Source organism: Staurois parvus, unplaced genomic scaffold, assembly GCF_062004578.1.
Source record: "Staurois parvus isolate SC_StPar_1 unplaced genomic scaffold, SC_StPar_1.0 ptg000744l, whole genome shotgun sequence".
NCBI classification, from domain to species: Eukaryota; Metazoa; Chordata; class Amphibia; order Anura; family Ranidae; genus Staurois; species Staurois parvus.
Window position 1 is genome coordinate 2,481,134 of NW_028318540.1, and position 15,996 is coordinate 2,497,129.

Consider the following 15,996-nt stretch of genomic DNA (forward strand, 5'->3'; position numbering starts at 1 on the left):
ATACCCACCTTCAATAGGTATCAACCTTTGGCCCAAGATCAGGGCCATTCACTTAGGAGGAGGGGAGATTCTTCTTATGGGGATTTTCGGAACAGGAGTTATGGGAACCCCCGGGTTACAACAGAGGAGGCCAATAGTTCAGAAGTTCTGCAGAGGGTGAGGTGGTCAGTGGTGCCCAAGCCAAGCAGTCCTGTGGTCAACTGTATTCCTCAGGGCCTAAATCACATAGCTAAATCAGCTAGAAATGTGTAGTCATATCAGGTTTAGAGGAAATGCTTAGCCAGCTGTTGTGTGCACACTCCTCCCACTTCCTTGCAAAGAGTTCCCTAGGAACATCTAGTGCACCAATGGATATCCCAGCCTATTTGGGGAGAAAGGGGCCAGGGAAGATGCCGTGGACACCACTGTAGTAGTTTTAACAGCACTAGATTGAAGTTCTACCACCAATGTGCAGGGTGGATTGCTGCATGCAATGATCACCCTGTTAAGCTTTTTGTCCCAAAAATCAGCAAGAAAAAAAGTGATCTAGGTGTACTCCCTCCTTCAATAGGAACACAGCAGTACCCTCAAGGAACAGCCTTACCCTTAGAGAGGTGGAAGTAAATTCAATAAGCTTGGTACATACACCAGATCATGGTGTGATATTGAATTGCAGGGATCCTGGGTAGAAAGGAAATAGCAGAGCTTATTGTGAACCTTCAAGCTTTCGTGGTCATTGTATGACATGGGGCATGTGTAAGGTCAGTCATCTGTGGCAGTTGATCTCCAAGGTTTGGGTGCAAAGGTATAAAACTAAGCATGCAGATGGCTATTGCAGTGAATTTCCAAAATCTGGGAGTCTAATGCGACAATGACCGCAGTATGAAATCTCATCTTACTTCCTTAGGAAACTAAGCTAAACTAACGTGGGTGGCTGTGCAAGAGAATATAGTCTATAAGGAGGAGCGAAGCCGTCTGGTTTCTTAGTATCCAACCTTCCCACTGTTTTACTATTTCTGCCAATAAAAACAGAAAGAAAGATTTTAAAAACAGTAAAAAATATAAATAAAACAGACCACTTAAAAGTTTCCCTTTACATGAATAAAATGAAGAAAAGGAACACAATAACTTATAATTTATGGTAACATTTATTTTAATATTCATAAAAAGACATTCACAATTTTACTTGCATTTATCTTATTTTAATAATCCATTAATAAATTTTGTATAATTTCACAACAAAACTAAACATTACATTTAAGCATATACAGTGATTTAAAATTGTACTAATCCCCCACCCCAAGATTTATTTAATAAAATGGAAACATGATGCTCTGAATTGGACAAAAAAAAAAGAAAGAAATTATCTTAAATAAATAAATACGATCCACCATGTTGAAAATTCCTGTATGTTTGGGCAAGATTTTATCTACATTTGTGATATTTCTATGGATTGACAATGCACATATTTATACTTTATTTCTCAGTAGGAACACAGCTGTCATTAGGAAATAATACATAAAAAGCACTATAGTCTTCCAATGATGGTCTTAATATCAAAAGGCTAATAACCTCGATATAAAAACTTATAAAACATGAAATGATAGGACCAAAAAAAAAAAATGCCATTTTAAAATTGCCCTTTAACAAGGAAAATGCCTAACCAATATTTATCACAGATTTCGTGTAACAGACACATAGGCAACCATTGTAAATTACACTGCACTGAAGCAAGGGTAAGGCGGTTGACAAAAGTCTACCTCAGTAATCACCCAGTATGCTCTTGCTCTCCTGACATTGCAAGAAACCTGTAGAAAATGAAAGTAAAAATCTATTTATATGCGCATGGCATTTCTGGAGAGCTGCTAGCAGCAATTTGGCAGTCAGTATCCTGTGGCTGCCTTCTGGATCCTGAATTCAGTGTAATGTACTGCAGAAGATTGCACCAGTTAGAAGAAAATGACATGTCTGCCACAAACAGGTTAAAAATGCAGTCTCAAACTGTCTCTCAATGGATGATAGAGAAATAATAATCAAGCACTGATGTAGCAGTGTCATTGCTATGCTTACTTCACAGCCGCCACTTATACTCAAAGTTTCAGGTAAAGCTGGCCATACACTAGAAGAATTTAATTTGAAAAGTTTTGTTTCAGGAATGTTCATGTTAATTTTCAAATCATTAGTGGGGTCAAAATCAACATTTATTTTCGCGATGAAGAGAAAATGGATGGAATTTTTTGAACAGATTAATTTCTAACAGTAAATGTGCTGTGCGTTCAGGAATTAACATTCAGTTTAAATCGATTGTTAAAAGCAATAAAATGCTTAAGTACTTTTGAACATTCGTCAAGTTATCAATTGTACTGTATTTTCATATGAATGTTTGCTCAAACATTTATTCGTATATAACCAGCTTTAGTTTTATTCCGTTTGGTGGCTGTGTGCATGTGACTCTAGTCCTTAGTCCTGAAACAGGCTCATTATTTCCAAATTATTTCCTGAAAAATGGGATTTGAAGAAGGAAGAAAGGGAGTTCCTGCGCTAAGAAATGCATTCTAGGAAAAAAAGCAGACAGTGGGCAACATTTAAATTTTTCTTTCCTCCAGTTTTTATATATGTATTACATAACAGTGTCGAAAAACTGATACTAAAATTAGGATGTTTACAAAGCAGGGGATACTGTATAGCAAAGTTTCACAACTAGACCCTTGAAATGCCCTGAATGCGTAGAAAGGACACTTTGAAATGCAACCCCATCCAAAACATTTTCAGCTAGGACAAAGGGGAAGGGTTTTATTGATGTCCCTAAAAGAAGTTATTCAAACTTCTTGTCCCACTGACTCATAAGGAATTGTGAGCTGAACTTCCTGTTTACCCTTTTAGAAATATAATCTACATAAATATTTAGGTGGAGTTTCAGTGACACTGTCAATAGATTGATGGATTCTCTAAATAAATATACACTACATTTCCAAAAGTATTGGGGCACCTCTCCAAATCATTGGATTCAGGTGTTTCAATCACCTCCATGGCCATATGTGTATAATATCAAGCACCTAAGCATGCAGACTACTTCTACAAACAGTGAATGGGTCACACTCAGGAGCTCAGTGAATTCAAGCGTGGTACTGTGATATGATGCCACCTATTCCACCCAGGGGAAGGGGATCTCTATGACCAGACCAGGCTGTATACATCCTTAAGGGGAACTCCGGCTGACATTATTTACAAATGCGTATTACTACGCATCTGGTGAGTACATACTCTTAACACTTTCCCGGCACATCACCGAATGATCGTTATTATATGAAGCACGTACCTTAAGATCATTGTTTGACGGATCTTCACTAATATCACTTTATGGACATTTAATTGTCATTTACTGGATTTGGATATTTCAGCACTAATTTGTGCTCACGATTTAGCACTTTATTAGCACTATACTGTGGCAATGGTATATTAGTACATTATTTGCACATTATTGTGCACTTTGTCAATTTATGATTGCATACTACTAAGTACTCATTTTTATGTACCAGCTTTTTATTGATATATTTTTATTACATACACTCACATTGCATTGATTAAATCTGGTCTGAAATAATTTAGCGCTGCACCTACAGTCAAGTCCATAAATATTGGGACATCAACACAATTCTAACATTTTTGGCTCTATACACCACCACAATGGATTTGAAATGAAACGAACAAGATGTGCTTTAACTGCAGACTGTCAGCTTTAATTTGAGGGTATTTACATCCAAATCAGGTGAACGGTGTAGGAATTACAATAGTTTGCATATGTGCCTCCCACTTGTTAAGGGACCAAAAGTAATGGGACAGAATAATCATAAATCAAACTTTCACTTTTTAATACTTGGTTGCAAATCCTTTGCAGTCAATTACAGTCTGAAATCTGGAACGCATAGACATCACCAGACGCTGGGTTTCATCACTGGTGATGCTCTGCCAGGCCTCTACTGCAACTGTCTTCAGTTCCTGCTTGTTCTTGGGGCCTTTTCCCTTCAGTTTTGTCTTCAGCAAGCGAAATGCATGCTCAATCGGATTCAGGTCAGGTGATTGACTTGGCCATTGCATAACATTCCACTTCTTTCCCTTAAAAAACTCTTTGGTTGCTTTTGCAGTATGCTTTGGGTCATTGTCCATCTGCACTGTGAAGCGGTATCCAAAGAGTTCTGAAGCATTTGGCTGAATATGAGCAGATAATATTGCCCGAAACACTTCAGAATTCATCCTGCTGCTTTTGTCAGCAGTCACATCATCAATAAATACAAGAGAACCAGTTCCATTGGCAGCCAAACATGCCCACGCCATGACACTACCATCACCATGCTTCACTGATGAGGTGGTATGCTTAGGATCATGAGCAGTTCCTTTCCTTCTCTATACTCTTCTCTTTCCATCACTCTGGTACAAGTTGATCTTGGTCTCATCTGTCCATAGGATGTTGTTCCAGAACTGTGAAGGCTTTTTTAGATGTTGTTTGGCAAACTCTAATCTGGCCTTCCTATTTTTGAGGCTCATCAATGGTATACATCTTGTGGTGAACCCTCTGTATTCACTCTGGTGAAACCTTCTCTTGATTGTTGACTTTGACACACATACACCTATCTCCTGGAGAGTGTTCTTGATCTGGCCAACTGTTCTGAAGGGTGTTTTCTTCACCAGGGAAAGAATTCTTCGGTCATCCACCACAGTTGTTTTCAGTGGTCTTCCGGGTCTAACGGTGTTGCTGAGCTCACCGGTGCGTTCCTTCTTTTCAAGAATGTTCCAAACAGTTGTTTTGGCCACGCCTAATGTTTTTGCTATCTCTCCGATGGGTTTGTTTTGTTTTTTCAGCCTAATGATGGCTTGCTTCACTGATAGTGACAGCTCTTTGGATCTCATTTTGAGAGTTGACAGCAACAGTTTCCAAATGCAAATAGCACACTTGAAATGAACTCTGGACCTTTTATCTGCTCATTGTAATTGGGATAATGAGGGAATAACACACACCTGGCCATGGAACAGCTGAGAAGCCAATTGTCCCATTACTTTTGGTCCCTTAACAAGTGGGAGGCACATGTGCAAACTGCTGTAATTCCTACACCATTCACCTGATTTGGATGTAAATACCCTCAAATAAAAGCTGACAGTCTGCAGTTAAAGCACATCTTGTTCGTTTCATTTCAAATCCATTGTGGTGGTGAATAGAGCCAAAAATGTTAGAATTGTGTCGATGTCCCAATATTTATGGACCTGACTGTATATTTATCCTATTGTCCCAATACTTTTTGGCAATATAGTGTATGTAAAAAGATTATTATTATTATTATACAGGACTTCTCTAGCACCAACAGTTTGCGCAGCGCTTTACAACATAAAGGGAGACAGTACAGCTACAATACAATTAAAACAAGAGGATTAAGACGGCCCTACTCATATGAGCTTACAATCTAATAGATGGGAAACTGTTCAACTTAAGAAAAACCTTGGGTGTCAGTGGAAGAAGCAGCATGTGTAAATTTCCTCTAAAGTGAACAAATATGACAATAAAAGCCTAACAAAGGACTTAACCCTTTCCCATGCCATGGAAAACTTATTTTTTAATAGGGATCCATTTTAACGACAGATTTTAAAAAAATTAAAATAATCGTGTATCACAGCTGAATGCATATACAGTGGGGGATTGTAGCAGGAGCCACAAATTGGCAGGGCTGCAGAATGCTGCACAACTTGACATTAGCATTCTCTGTAAGCTCTGGTGGTCATATTGCAGAAGGGCAGAAATTAAAGAATGCAAGGAAGAATTGCATAAAAAAAAAGCAAAACTCCGACCAAAATCTGATTTCTCTTCCTCATTTTATTAAATAAAAATGGTGTAGCTGCGGTCTCTATCCCTGGAATTTTCCCAAGGAAGGGGCACAGATTTAAAAACCTGACATAGGTTCTAACTATTCTATACAAAGTTTTCACTGGAGTTCCATATTAATCACTTAAATGTGGTTTTCAAATAACCTATTACAGTTAATAGGTGTGCTTTATTATGCTCAGGTAAATTTGTCTTATTAATAACAGGTGGGAAAAGTTTGCTCTTTGTTAAAGAAAATGCCAACACAAAGGTTTTAAGCACTTGAAGACTAGCGTGAAGAAACCATGGCTTTGCAAATCATAATCTGTTTGAAGGCACACCTCTGACTAGACACATGAATATACAAACTTCTTAATTAACAGTGTCATCAAAATACTCATAGCAGCACAAACAATAAAATTTACATGGGCTTACCAAGTGCACATCTAAAGACAAAATAAACCTTTTTATGGGTAGTGCATTATAAAAGATATCAGACACAAGCAGCCTAAGGCTGGCCATACACCATACAATTTTCTGTCCAATTTCTACCCAATTTTCTTTAGATTTACCTTCAACTGTGTAGTGCAAGGGCCTGCCTAATTGGATACAATTGAAAGTGTTGTTTAGGTTTGACCTCATATTATATGGTTCTTGGTAAATCTAAACCAATTTTCTAAAGAAAATTGTATAGTGTATGGCCAGCCTAAGGCCCCTTTTACACAGGCAATCCAATCAGGTCCACCTGTCAGTTTTTCAGGCAGACCTGATTGGATGGCCCATGTATTCTTATGGACTGGCAGCTATAAACTGGACTGTCTGTTTACACCTACCTACCTCCAATCCAATCCGTTAAAAAAGAAACACCAAAGAGGATCTGTTCCCCCGTGTCTAGGAGGATCGGACAGCAGGTCTGTTTACACCTATTGCCCGCAGAGCAGAGCAGTGTCCGTCTGTGTCCACTCCGCATAAACTGAGCAGACAAGCACCTGCAGAGGACCAATGGACAGATCCCCTGCTGAGCAAAGCAGATTCCCCCACTGTGGAAGGGGCCTTAGGCTACTTTCATACGGGAAGACTCCGTTATGATCAGTGGTGGATCTGTCTGCTGATCATCTGCTGTGCAGCGCAAGTGGATGACACGTTTATTTCTGCTCAGTTTATGCAGAATGGACACAGGCCGAGCCTACTCTGCTCTATGGGTGATCAGGTGTAAATGGACCGGCTGTCCATTTACTCCCAACTACCCTCTGATCCAATCTGCCTAGATGGATGGGAATGGATCCCTTTCAGTATTTTTTTTAGTGGATTAGATTGGAGGCAGGTGTAAATGGACACAAGTCCCACCACTCCATAGAGGTAAATGGAGGGTCTGCCTGAAAAACTGAGAAGCAGACCCGATCAGACCGATCGTGTGAAAGGGGACTAAGTGTGCAGAAATACAAGTACAAATGAGGATGAGGGTTGTTTTTTTATTTTTTGTGCAACCTTTAATTAAAACAGAAGTATAACATTAACCTCTTCACGCCTAAGGGTAAAACAAATCTAAATGCCTAAGCAGAGTTCTGCAACGTTGACATGTGTTAGTAAAACCGTACATATCACCACAACTACTTTGTACATCCAGGTGGATTTTACCTTGTTTTTTTCAGGACAAATTGGGCTTTCATTTGGTGGTAAATGGTAATGGATAGCTCCTAATTTTTTTTTATTATCAAAGGAAAACTGGCCCAAAATAGTAAAAAAAAATTAATTGGTTTTTATTTATTTAGCTGTGTTTCTTGTTACGGCCATAACCTACCTCCATAGAACAACCCAAAATAAATTCTCCAGCTCTTGACGATCGCAGCGATACCATATAAGTGTATGTGTATGTTAGTTTTTTTTACCCGTAGTACAGCTCAGAAACAGTGTGCATTTTGTTTGTCTTTTTTTTTTCACCTAAAACACACCGACATGAACGCAAACTGACATTTTTTTTTTTAAATCCTGACCTTTGACCCTGACCCAAACACTAACCCTGGTACTGAACTCGAACAAACCTTGATCCAGGTATTTTTCTTTATTTTTTCTTTTTTTTACAAACTTTTTTTTTATATCACTATGTCAGGAGTTAGAGAGATACAATGTATCTCTCTTCTCCATTCATAGACAGAAAAAACAAGGGGGCTGGGCTGCACAGTGACTGATCACTGTGATAGGCAATCAGAGGCTATCACAGCGATCACGTGACCCGGAATCGGGAGTCCCGATCGTTAGGACGGGACCTGGGGCTCTCAGTGACACCGCGGTCTCTGTGCTGGGAGCGCACCAAGCGGCGCGCTCCCAGCACAAAGACAGGTATGCAAACATGCGGCCCCATGGAAAAAAGCCCAGTTACGTGAGGCCGCATATTTGTGTGCCATCGGCGTCAAGGGGTTAATCAAATGTAATCTCTGGTTTCCAAGTGTTCTCTCCTGTTAAACTGCACATATTGTCATAGTCTTCATAAATATTACACACAAGCCATGGAAGACCATTTCAGTTAAGTATAACAAAGCGCAGTCCTAGAGGCAAATACCAACTGGATTTTCAGCGCATCCATGAGCAGCAGAGTTTTGGCTGAAAAAAAGTTTGATGCATCGAAACGTGTGTAACACTAGACGTGTGAAGTGTTTGAGCATTAATTCATTTCAATGGCCAGAAAAAATAATTATTCTGGCCAATGAAATGAATTAACGCCCAACAGTTGATGCTCCTAAATGCGTCTAGACACGTCTAGACGTGTCAAGCGTTTTGTCAAAGCGCTCTTGCAAGGAAGAAAAGCCATGTAGGAGTGCTGGGAAAACACCCTCTGTTAGTAAACAACCCCAACCACAGCACAGGGCAAAAAAACTTGTCACCTCTCAATGTGCAACGGAGTGGATTCTTGCTCTGTGCAGGAAGTACTCTCTCTTTACAGTCCAACATCCCTTGCTGATTCAGATCTAGTGCTCTCCAATCAGCAGTAAGTATGAGCTTTGTTGATCACCCATCTATAGATAGGGGCATGTTGGTCCTGTGTATAAAGGTTTCTGCTTCCCCACTCTGCTGCTGCTTGCAGGGGACAGGTTTTTCTACTCAGGCTGCAGCAGCTTTAGTAAGCAAACAATCTTTAAAATATGCACACCTTTTAATTTTATGCATTATGAATGTATTAAGCAGATTGCAACTGAAGGTTCAATTAGACTTTAAAGGATCGGCTCACTCAAAGTGATTTTAGCGTTTGGTAGATGCTAGAGGTAAAACATCTAAGGTTTCTTATACCTTTCAGGGTTTGGGTGCCAAGACCATTGTTCAGAGATCTGCACAGTTTCTGTGGAGAGTACAAGGTACTCCCATTGCCTAACCAAAAATTAAAGCCTAACTCCAGGTTTTGTGTTACATTTTATAGTTTGTCTGGGCCCATCTGGCTCAAACGAACTATTTATTTTAGTAATTGGTGTGGTAACTGTCTGCGTTGAATAAACTGTATGTATCAGCTACATAAAGTATACAGCACTGTTTTGGCAGCACGGGAACCCTTGTTTGTTTAGCATAGAATATAAGGATTCCTTGATTGGTTGCAGTAGAGACCATGATGTCATCTGCCTGCCTCTCCTTTCATAAAAATACATGGCTGCCTGTGATGTCTGAGAAGCTCTCAGCCTAAATCAGCCCTGTACCACAACTGGAACACAGAGCTGTATAATGTATGCTGCTGATGCAACATGCAGCTTATACAGTGCTGACAGCAGCAATATTTCTTAGTAATGGAAACATTTTTTGGGAAAGTGTGGCCCAAACAAACTATTTAAATGAGAAGCACAGTCAAAGCTCTTTTGGCTGTACTTTTCCTGTGGATTACAGGAGCGCAGTTTGTTCTGTACTACTATGACCCGTTTTCAGCTGACAGTGGGCTGCAGCCTGCTGTCAGCTGACATCACTCAGCCAGACCAGTGAGCCGCTGAGCCTGGGGGGGTGGCGGTGGGGGTATTGGGGCTGAGCAGAGCAGACAGTGCAGACAGTGGTGACTGACAGAGCAGCAGTGAGAACACAGCAATCATGATTTGGGGAAACACCCCCCCCCCCTAAACTTCTAGACTTAGGCGAAGGCAGACTAAAACCAAGCCAGGACCAACAGGAAGGAAATCTCCACAGCCTGAAGTCCCTGGAGACATAAGAAACCAGTGAGTAATTCAGCCCACCAGACATCATTTGATATATTATTTCTCAGTCTCCACCCAAGATTAAAATGTAATTTTGGGTAGATTTACAAAGATTGATTGCTGTAACCTCTTTGTATCTATGAGGACCTCCGCACATAGATCTATCTCTCATGGCCACGTCCTCATTTAAATGATAAAATACAATTATGAATGCACTCACAATTTAAAAATGTGATTGATAACACACATTCAGCAGTAATTACAGAGTTTTACAGCTCACGGCCATCAGCATATTCTCAAGGTTGGGCAATAAAGATAAAAGCAGGATGCCATGAACAGGACTCCAAGGTCTGCCAACTTCACTCCCCCCCCCCCCCCCCCGATTCTCATCAGCTGTTTCACATTTTGCTGTACCACATGAACTGTTCATGTTGCATAACAATTGGCAAAGTAGCTGAAAAGAGCAAAAAGGGGAGGAAGCTCAGGTGACAGAGAACTGTAATCAGTTTTTTAAAACTGTGCATGCATCACTGATTTTATTATATGAAATTAAACTCTGCACTTTTTCCATCTTGTTCTGTTGTATACTGAGAGCTCCACTTTGATCATTTAGACGCAAAGCAGAAGTCTGAAGACCTTTAACTAAGGACGCTGTGGATATTTTTATAGCATTACTGTTTCAGTTTGTTGCAGTCAAGCTAGTCAACATTGACTTAGCCAGTATTGTTACTATTTCATGTTTGTATCCTTATAAGGTTAATGACATTCCTCTGGTGAGGCGCTCTAAGTATCTGTAAATGCAGAAAAGAAAATTTAAATCTTTGGCTTGTTAAGCTTTTCATTACACTCCTTGTGCAAATCGTCTTTAAAAATATTTATGACAAAGTGATAAATACCTGTTGTTACTGCCAATTTGCCTGTATTCCGTGTAGCATGCAGCTATGCTAGCTGCAGGCTCCCTACCTGCTAAGTGCAGTTGCATACTGCCATTATGTATTTCATCAAAGCTGTGGCACATCATGCTCTCCTCTTTTGTGTGTTAGAAGCACATGTCAAAGGTTGTGGGCCAGTTATTTTTAATTTATTAACATGGGAGCCTTGCTGTTATGCGATTGTATAGCATTACAGCAGCATGATATGCTGTGGCTTTTTAGTACCATCCACAGGCCCAAGCACTTCCGAAGTAAAGAATGGGATTGTTATCACATGACCAAAAACAAAGAAAATAAGGTAATTATGCAATTGTTCTGGTGGAGTTTTTTTTTTTTTTTTGCTGTAGTTCTCTGATTGGGACCCTAACCATTACTGCAGGAGGGGAGTGAAACCTTTACAGACACTTTAAATGTTATTAAGTATAAGCACTATTTCTAATCTCCTCTGTAAATACCACAAATGCTGCCTTACTTAGCTGATCTAACTAGTACATCAGCAAGGCTAACCGTTTAAAATGACAATTATTATTTTAAGGTATTTTGAATAAAGTTTCATAGTTTTTTTTATGACCATCTGTGTTTGTGAATTTCTTGATCCTATCATAGATATACTGTATATGCACTTTTTGAAAGTCCTGTTATGGCCTGGGCAGTATGTCCAAGAGTTTTTTCTATTACATGTATGTCATGTGATGCATGAAATGAACAGGAGGCTGAGAAAGCTTGCAGAAACATTTAAAGTTTTAATTTTCGAGAAAATGTACACACTATGTAGTGCCAATCTAAAATGTTCTCATTTGTGCCCCATGCATAGATAATACATAGGCTTTTCATATGGTGCAAAATTCTGTATTTTAAGGACTGAGCACTTCTTAGTTTAACTAAGATATCGGGAATTATTAATACAAATATGGAGGAACTAGAATTGTTTTTTGATGCACACAAAGCCATATTTTTCCAAGTCCTGAAGCTATCATATCAACAGGATCACTACTTATGCGTGAACATTTAAAAAATGTTTCAATGAACGGAAAAAAAACTACGCACAGGAACAGAACAAAGAGTACATTAAAGCAGTTATTTTTTAAGGGCTACTCTAAGGCATGTGTGGGACTGAATCTGCAACTGTAATTAAAAAACTAAAAACAGATAATGTTAGTCTTAGAGGTAATGTTCTCACAGGTGTGATGTGTGTATTTCCCTCTGAAGCGCAAAACAAATTATTATTATTATACAGTATTTATAAAGCGCCAATAGTTCGCTCAGCGCCAACAAATGGAGCATTAACATCCCAGTGATCATGTTTTGAGGCATAAAAAAGCATACATTTTTCTATTACAGTGCATTGACTAGAAGCTTTACTATGGTACACTGAAGTATTTAATATTTAGTGCTACCTGGGCCATTTCTTAGAATTCATTTAAGGGACAAAGGATTTATGCCCCATTCACAACTGCACGTTTTTTGCACGACATCACAGGGCAGCCCATTCACTTGAATGGACTGCCCTGCAAGCAACAAATGCAGCAAAGTAGATAATTTTGATGATTTCCAGTCTCTGCATTTTACCACATTTCCTAGCCGTGTTCAGGGTGTTACTAACAATTAATGGCACTGCAAGTGCGACATGTGTTTTTCGTACGTTTCTGCATGTGTTCCTGGAATGCACATGTGTGAATGGGGTCTTAGAGATAATAGGGTTATACTTCTAAATACAGATATGGAATATAGAATAAAGCAGAAAAGAACAGTGACATGGTAAACAGTCCTTTGGGAAAGAAAATCTTGACTGTCTGGGAGTGCCCATGGAGCCTCCGCGCAGGAGTCTGATCAGGTGGAGTACCAAATCCACCTGGGACTAGGAGCAGTAGTGGAAAGTTGTTACTTCACACTTAATAGTGAAACATTGCCAACACTTTCCTAAAGTAAGCTGACCATCACTCAGTCAGAATCAACCCTTTCTGTGCTAAGCCAATGATACACCCCTACTCTAAGTTGATCATAGCTCAGTCCTTCAGATTGAACCCTTTTTGCTTTAAAACAAAAAAAAAAGGGATAAGAGCACCCAACAGTCTTGACAGGTAACACCCGATGCTCTGCCCACACAGAGACACACAGTCTTTTGAGACTGGGCCACACCAGAGGCTGTACCACAGCTCTGTAACTGGAAAGTGTTCTATGACTAACACAATACAATGAGGCCTGGAAAGAGCCTCAATGGGGAGCCCAGAGCACATTTCAGGACACATTTCAGGCTAGGCACACTGGACTGGATTCAGGTACTGCCTCCAAAGTTACGGTTGAGGACACACCAATCAGAGAGCTGCATATTGAGGCCATCTCAAACAGGAAAAAAATTATTGAATAAAAAAAATCTTGAAAAAAAAAAGGAAAGAACTCTTCTCAGTACAGAAAAGATAACACTCCTCCTAGGACACTAGCAACAAACTGAAGCATGCTGGGTGTGGGAGGGATAGTTTTTTTTTTTTTTTAATTGCCAGTGGCCAGATCCTCCTGTAGGTATCAGAATAACCCAAATGCTTCTCTCAATTACCAAGAAAAACAAGCAATCTTACTCTTTTAGGAATTTGTCAATGAAAAAGGTCTCTGTTGGCAAGAAATGGCCTTACCAGCTCAACATTAGCTCCAAGGTGCTATGAGTGCTCCCTCCCACCGCTTCTTCTCGACTGGGGGGGAAAAAAAAAAAAAAAAAAAAAAATCACAAAAATGTTTGCTTAATCCCAGGGAATTAATAATGGAGAAGCAGCCACATGAAGAAAATTGATTTCCAAAGCCTTGTAATCAGCTCTTCTACACCAGGTCACGGACATAATATAGAAATCAATCTGCATTCAAGAAAAATGTTTAAAGAAAAATTTACACTGACTAAAATAGACAACAAAGGCTTTGTTCTGTACATGGAATCCCTAAAAAGCTAAAATACCACAAAAGCCATGTTCATTGCATGAAATATTTCCAAAGATATTTATAGTTATGAAAATAGACACATGTTCAAAAGACAAAAAGGTAAGTTCTTTTATTGCACCCAATTTCTGTTTTTATGCAAACTGCCTATGTATATGGCAGAGAACCTTGCATGGCACATATACGTGACTTACTGTAAATCATGTAGCTGTAAACCAACTACAAAACTATGCACAGACTGGGCTCTAACATTTCTCCCACCCCATTACAAAAATACCTAAAACAGCATATGACGCAAATAAACCCGGTATAAACAGTCTGCCCAAAACTGATATTTGGTATACGGTATAGTATTGCTGGTGGGTTCATTTATCAACTTGCTTATCTTTCTTTTGGGGATTCCCTTTCTGCACTCTCTTTGCTGGGTATCCCGAACTATACCACCACAGCCAGGAAGTCTTATTTCTGTTGCATGATAAACTTTTCAGAGACCCTGATAAAATCTTTCTAATGTAACCTTAAAGACTAAAATAATGTGAAATTTGAGAACGTCCTGTAATGGTCAGTGAAGCGAAGAACCAATAGACTTCCTTAAGAGATAATGGTTGATTAAACCCAGCAGCAACTATCCAATACTAAAATCTAAAATTTTAGTGGACTAACGATTTCAAAGAAAGTTTTTCCACCACACGAGACTGGAATTCTTGGAGTTGAAGCCACTAACTTTGTGATATTGATAAATGATCTTTCTACATACTCAGCAAAACCACAGGACACAAACCTCTGAAAACTTTGTATTCATTTCACAATTATAATTTAGATATAATCTTTAAACATTATTACTGATATATAAAAGTATCAACTACATTTAATAAATTCTTTTTTTATAAGCTATTACTTTTAACTTGTTGGAACCAGCCAGAACTCTTTAAATGTTATTATATAGTTCCCAAAACAGAAATAAAGCCAAGTTATCTTCTATGACTCAAAATACACTATATGGCTTGTAACTTAGGTAGACGTTTTATGTCATGTCTAAAAGCTAAAAATGAAAGCAAATCAAATTACACATTGGTCAGTTTCTAATTCATACCAATAGCACACAAATGAAAAAAAAAATATATATATAAAAAAAAAAAAATCTATTTTCGTTCCCGTATATGGGTGCAGGGTTTAAAACAACATGCTTGTATCAGTTTGATTTGGCACAATCAACAGATATAATGCTCACTATCGTAAATGCTTATTGTCTTCTTAGGCAGTAAGATGAACAACTTAAAAACAGTACAATTCAAAATTTACTACCAAGATTCAGAATATATTCTACTGTTGAAAAGTGCAACAATATCTTCCTTTACGGATTTACAAGGGATTAGTATAGGTAGTTTGTAGTAATAAATGGGTGGCTACCCCCAACACGATTCAAATGAGTCATAGCTCGATCATAAGCCACCTGTACAGACTTGCGGATACTTGGCTTTCGACCTTCCAGCATTTTCAGCTTGTCAACGGTATCATCAACTCCCAAAGGTAAAAGCTTGTCACTGGGAAGCCATTGCCTAAAGCCAAGAGAAACAGTCCTTTATTAGCTATGAAAATAACATTTAAAAAGGGGCTGACCACCCTTATATATAGACATATTGAAGTGATCTCAAGTGAGACTCAGGTGATACACAGAGATGAAACAAATCCTCCTTCATAAGTTGTACTTGTTTATCTGTAGCCCTCTCTTCCCTATAGCCTTTCAAAGTACACAGTTTTCCCAGCACTTCTGAGCTTCAGGAAACAAGAGATGGGGATATGATGTCACACACTGCACAAAACAGACAGGAGAGCAGTGTGTAATCTGAGACTTGAGTGGAGGGAAAGGACACCCCCTACAGCCTAGGCCAAAAGTTTTGAGAATGACACAAATAATTTTAACAGTCTGCTGCTTCACGGTTTTTAGATCTTTTTGTTAGATGTTACTATGGTATACTGAAAGTATAATTACAAGCATTTCATAAGTGTCAAAGGCTTTTACAATTACATTTTGCTGCAAAGAGTCAATATTTGCAGCGTTGACCCTTCTTTTCAAAACCTCTGCAATTTGCCCTGCCATGCTGTTAATCAACTTCTGGGCCATATCCTAGATTGATGGCAG

At 39.0% G+C, this 15,996-nt stretch overlaps 1 protein-coding gene across 1 annotated transcript in view; it reads right to left on the minus strand.

Moving 5' to 3' along the window:
• Nucleotides 1–1,108: 1,108 nt before the first annotated feature.
• The window catches only part of TAF1 (TATA-box binding protein associated factor 1), a 51,423-nt gene continuing 36,535 nt past the window's right edge, over nucleotides 1,109–15,996 (minus strand). Inside the window, exon 9 of the mRNA XM_089654113.1 lies at nucleotides 1,109–15,412. Within this exon, the coding sequence (XP_089510239.1) occupies nucleotides 15,226–15,412 (187 nt within the window). The 3' untranslated portion in view covers nucleotides 1,109–15,225. The remainder of the gene's footprint in view (nucleotides 15,413–15,996) is intronic.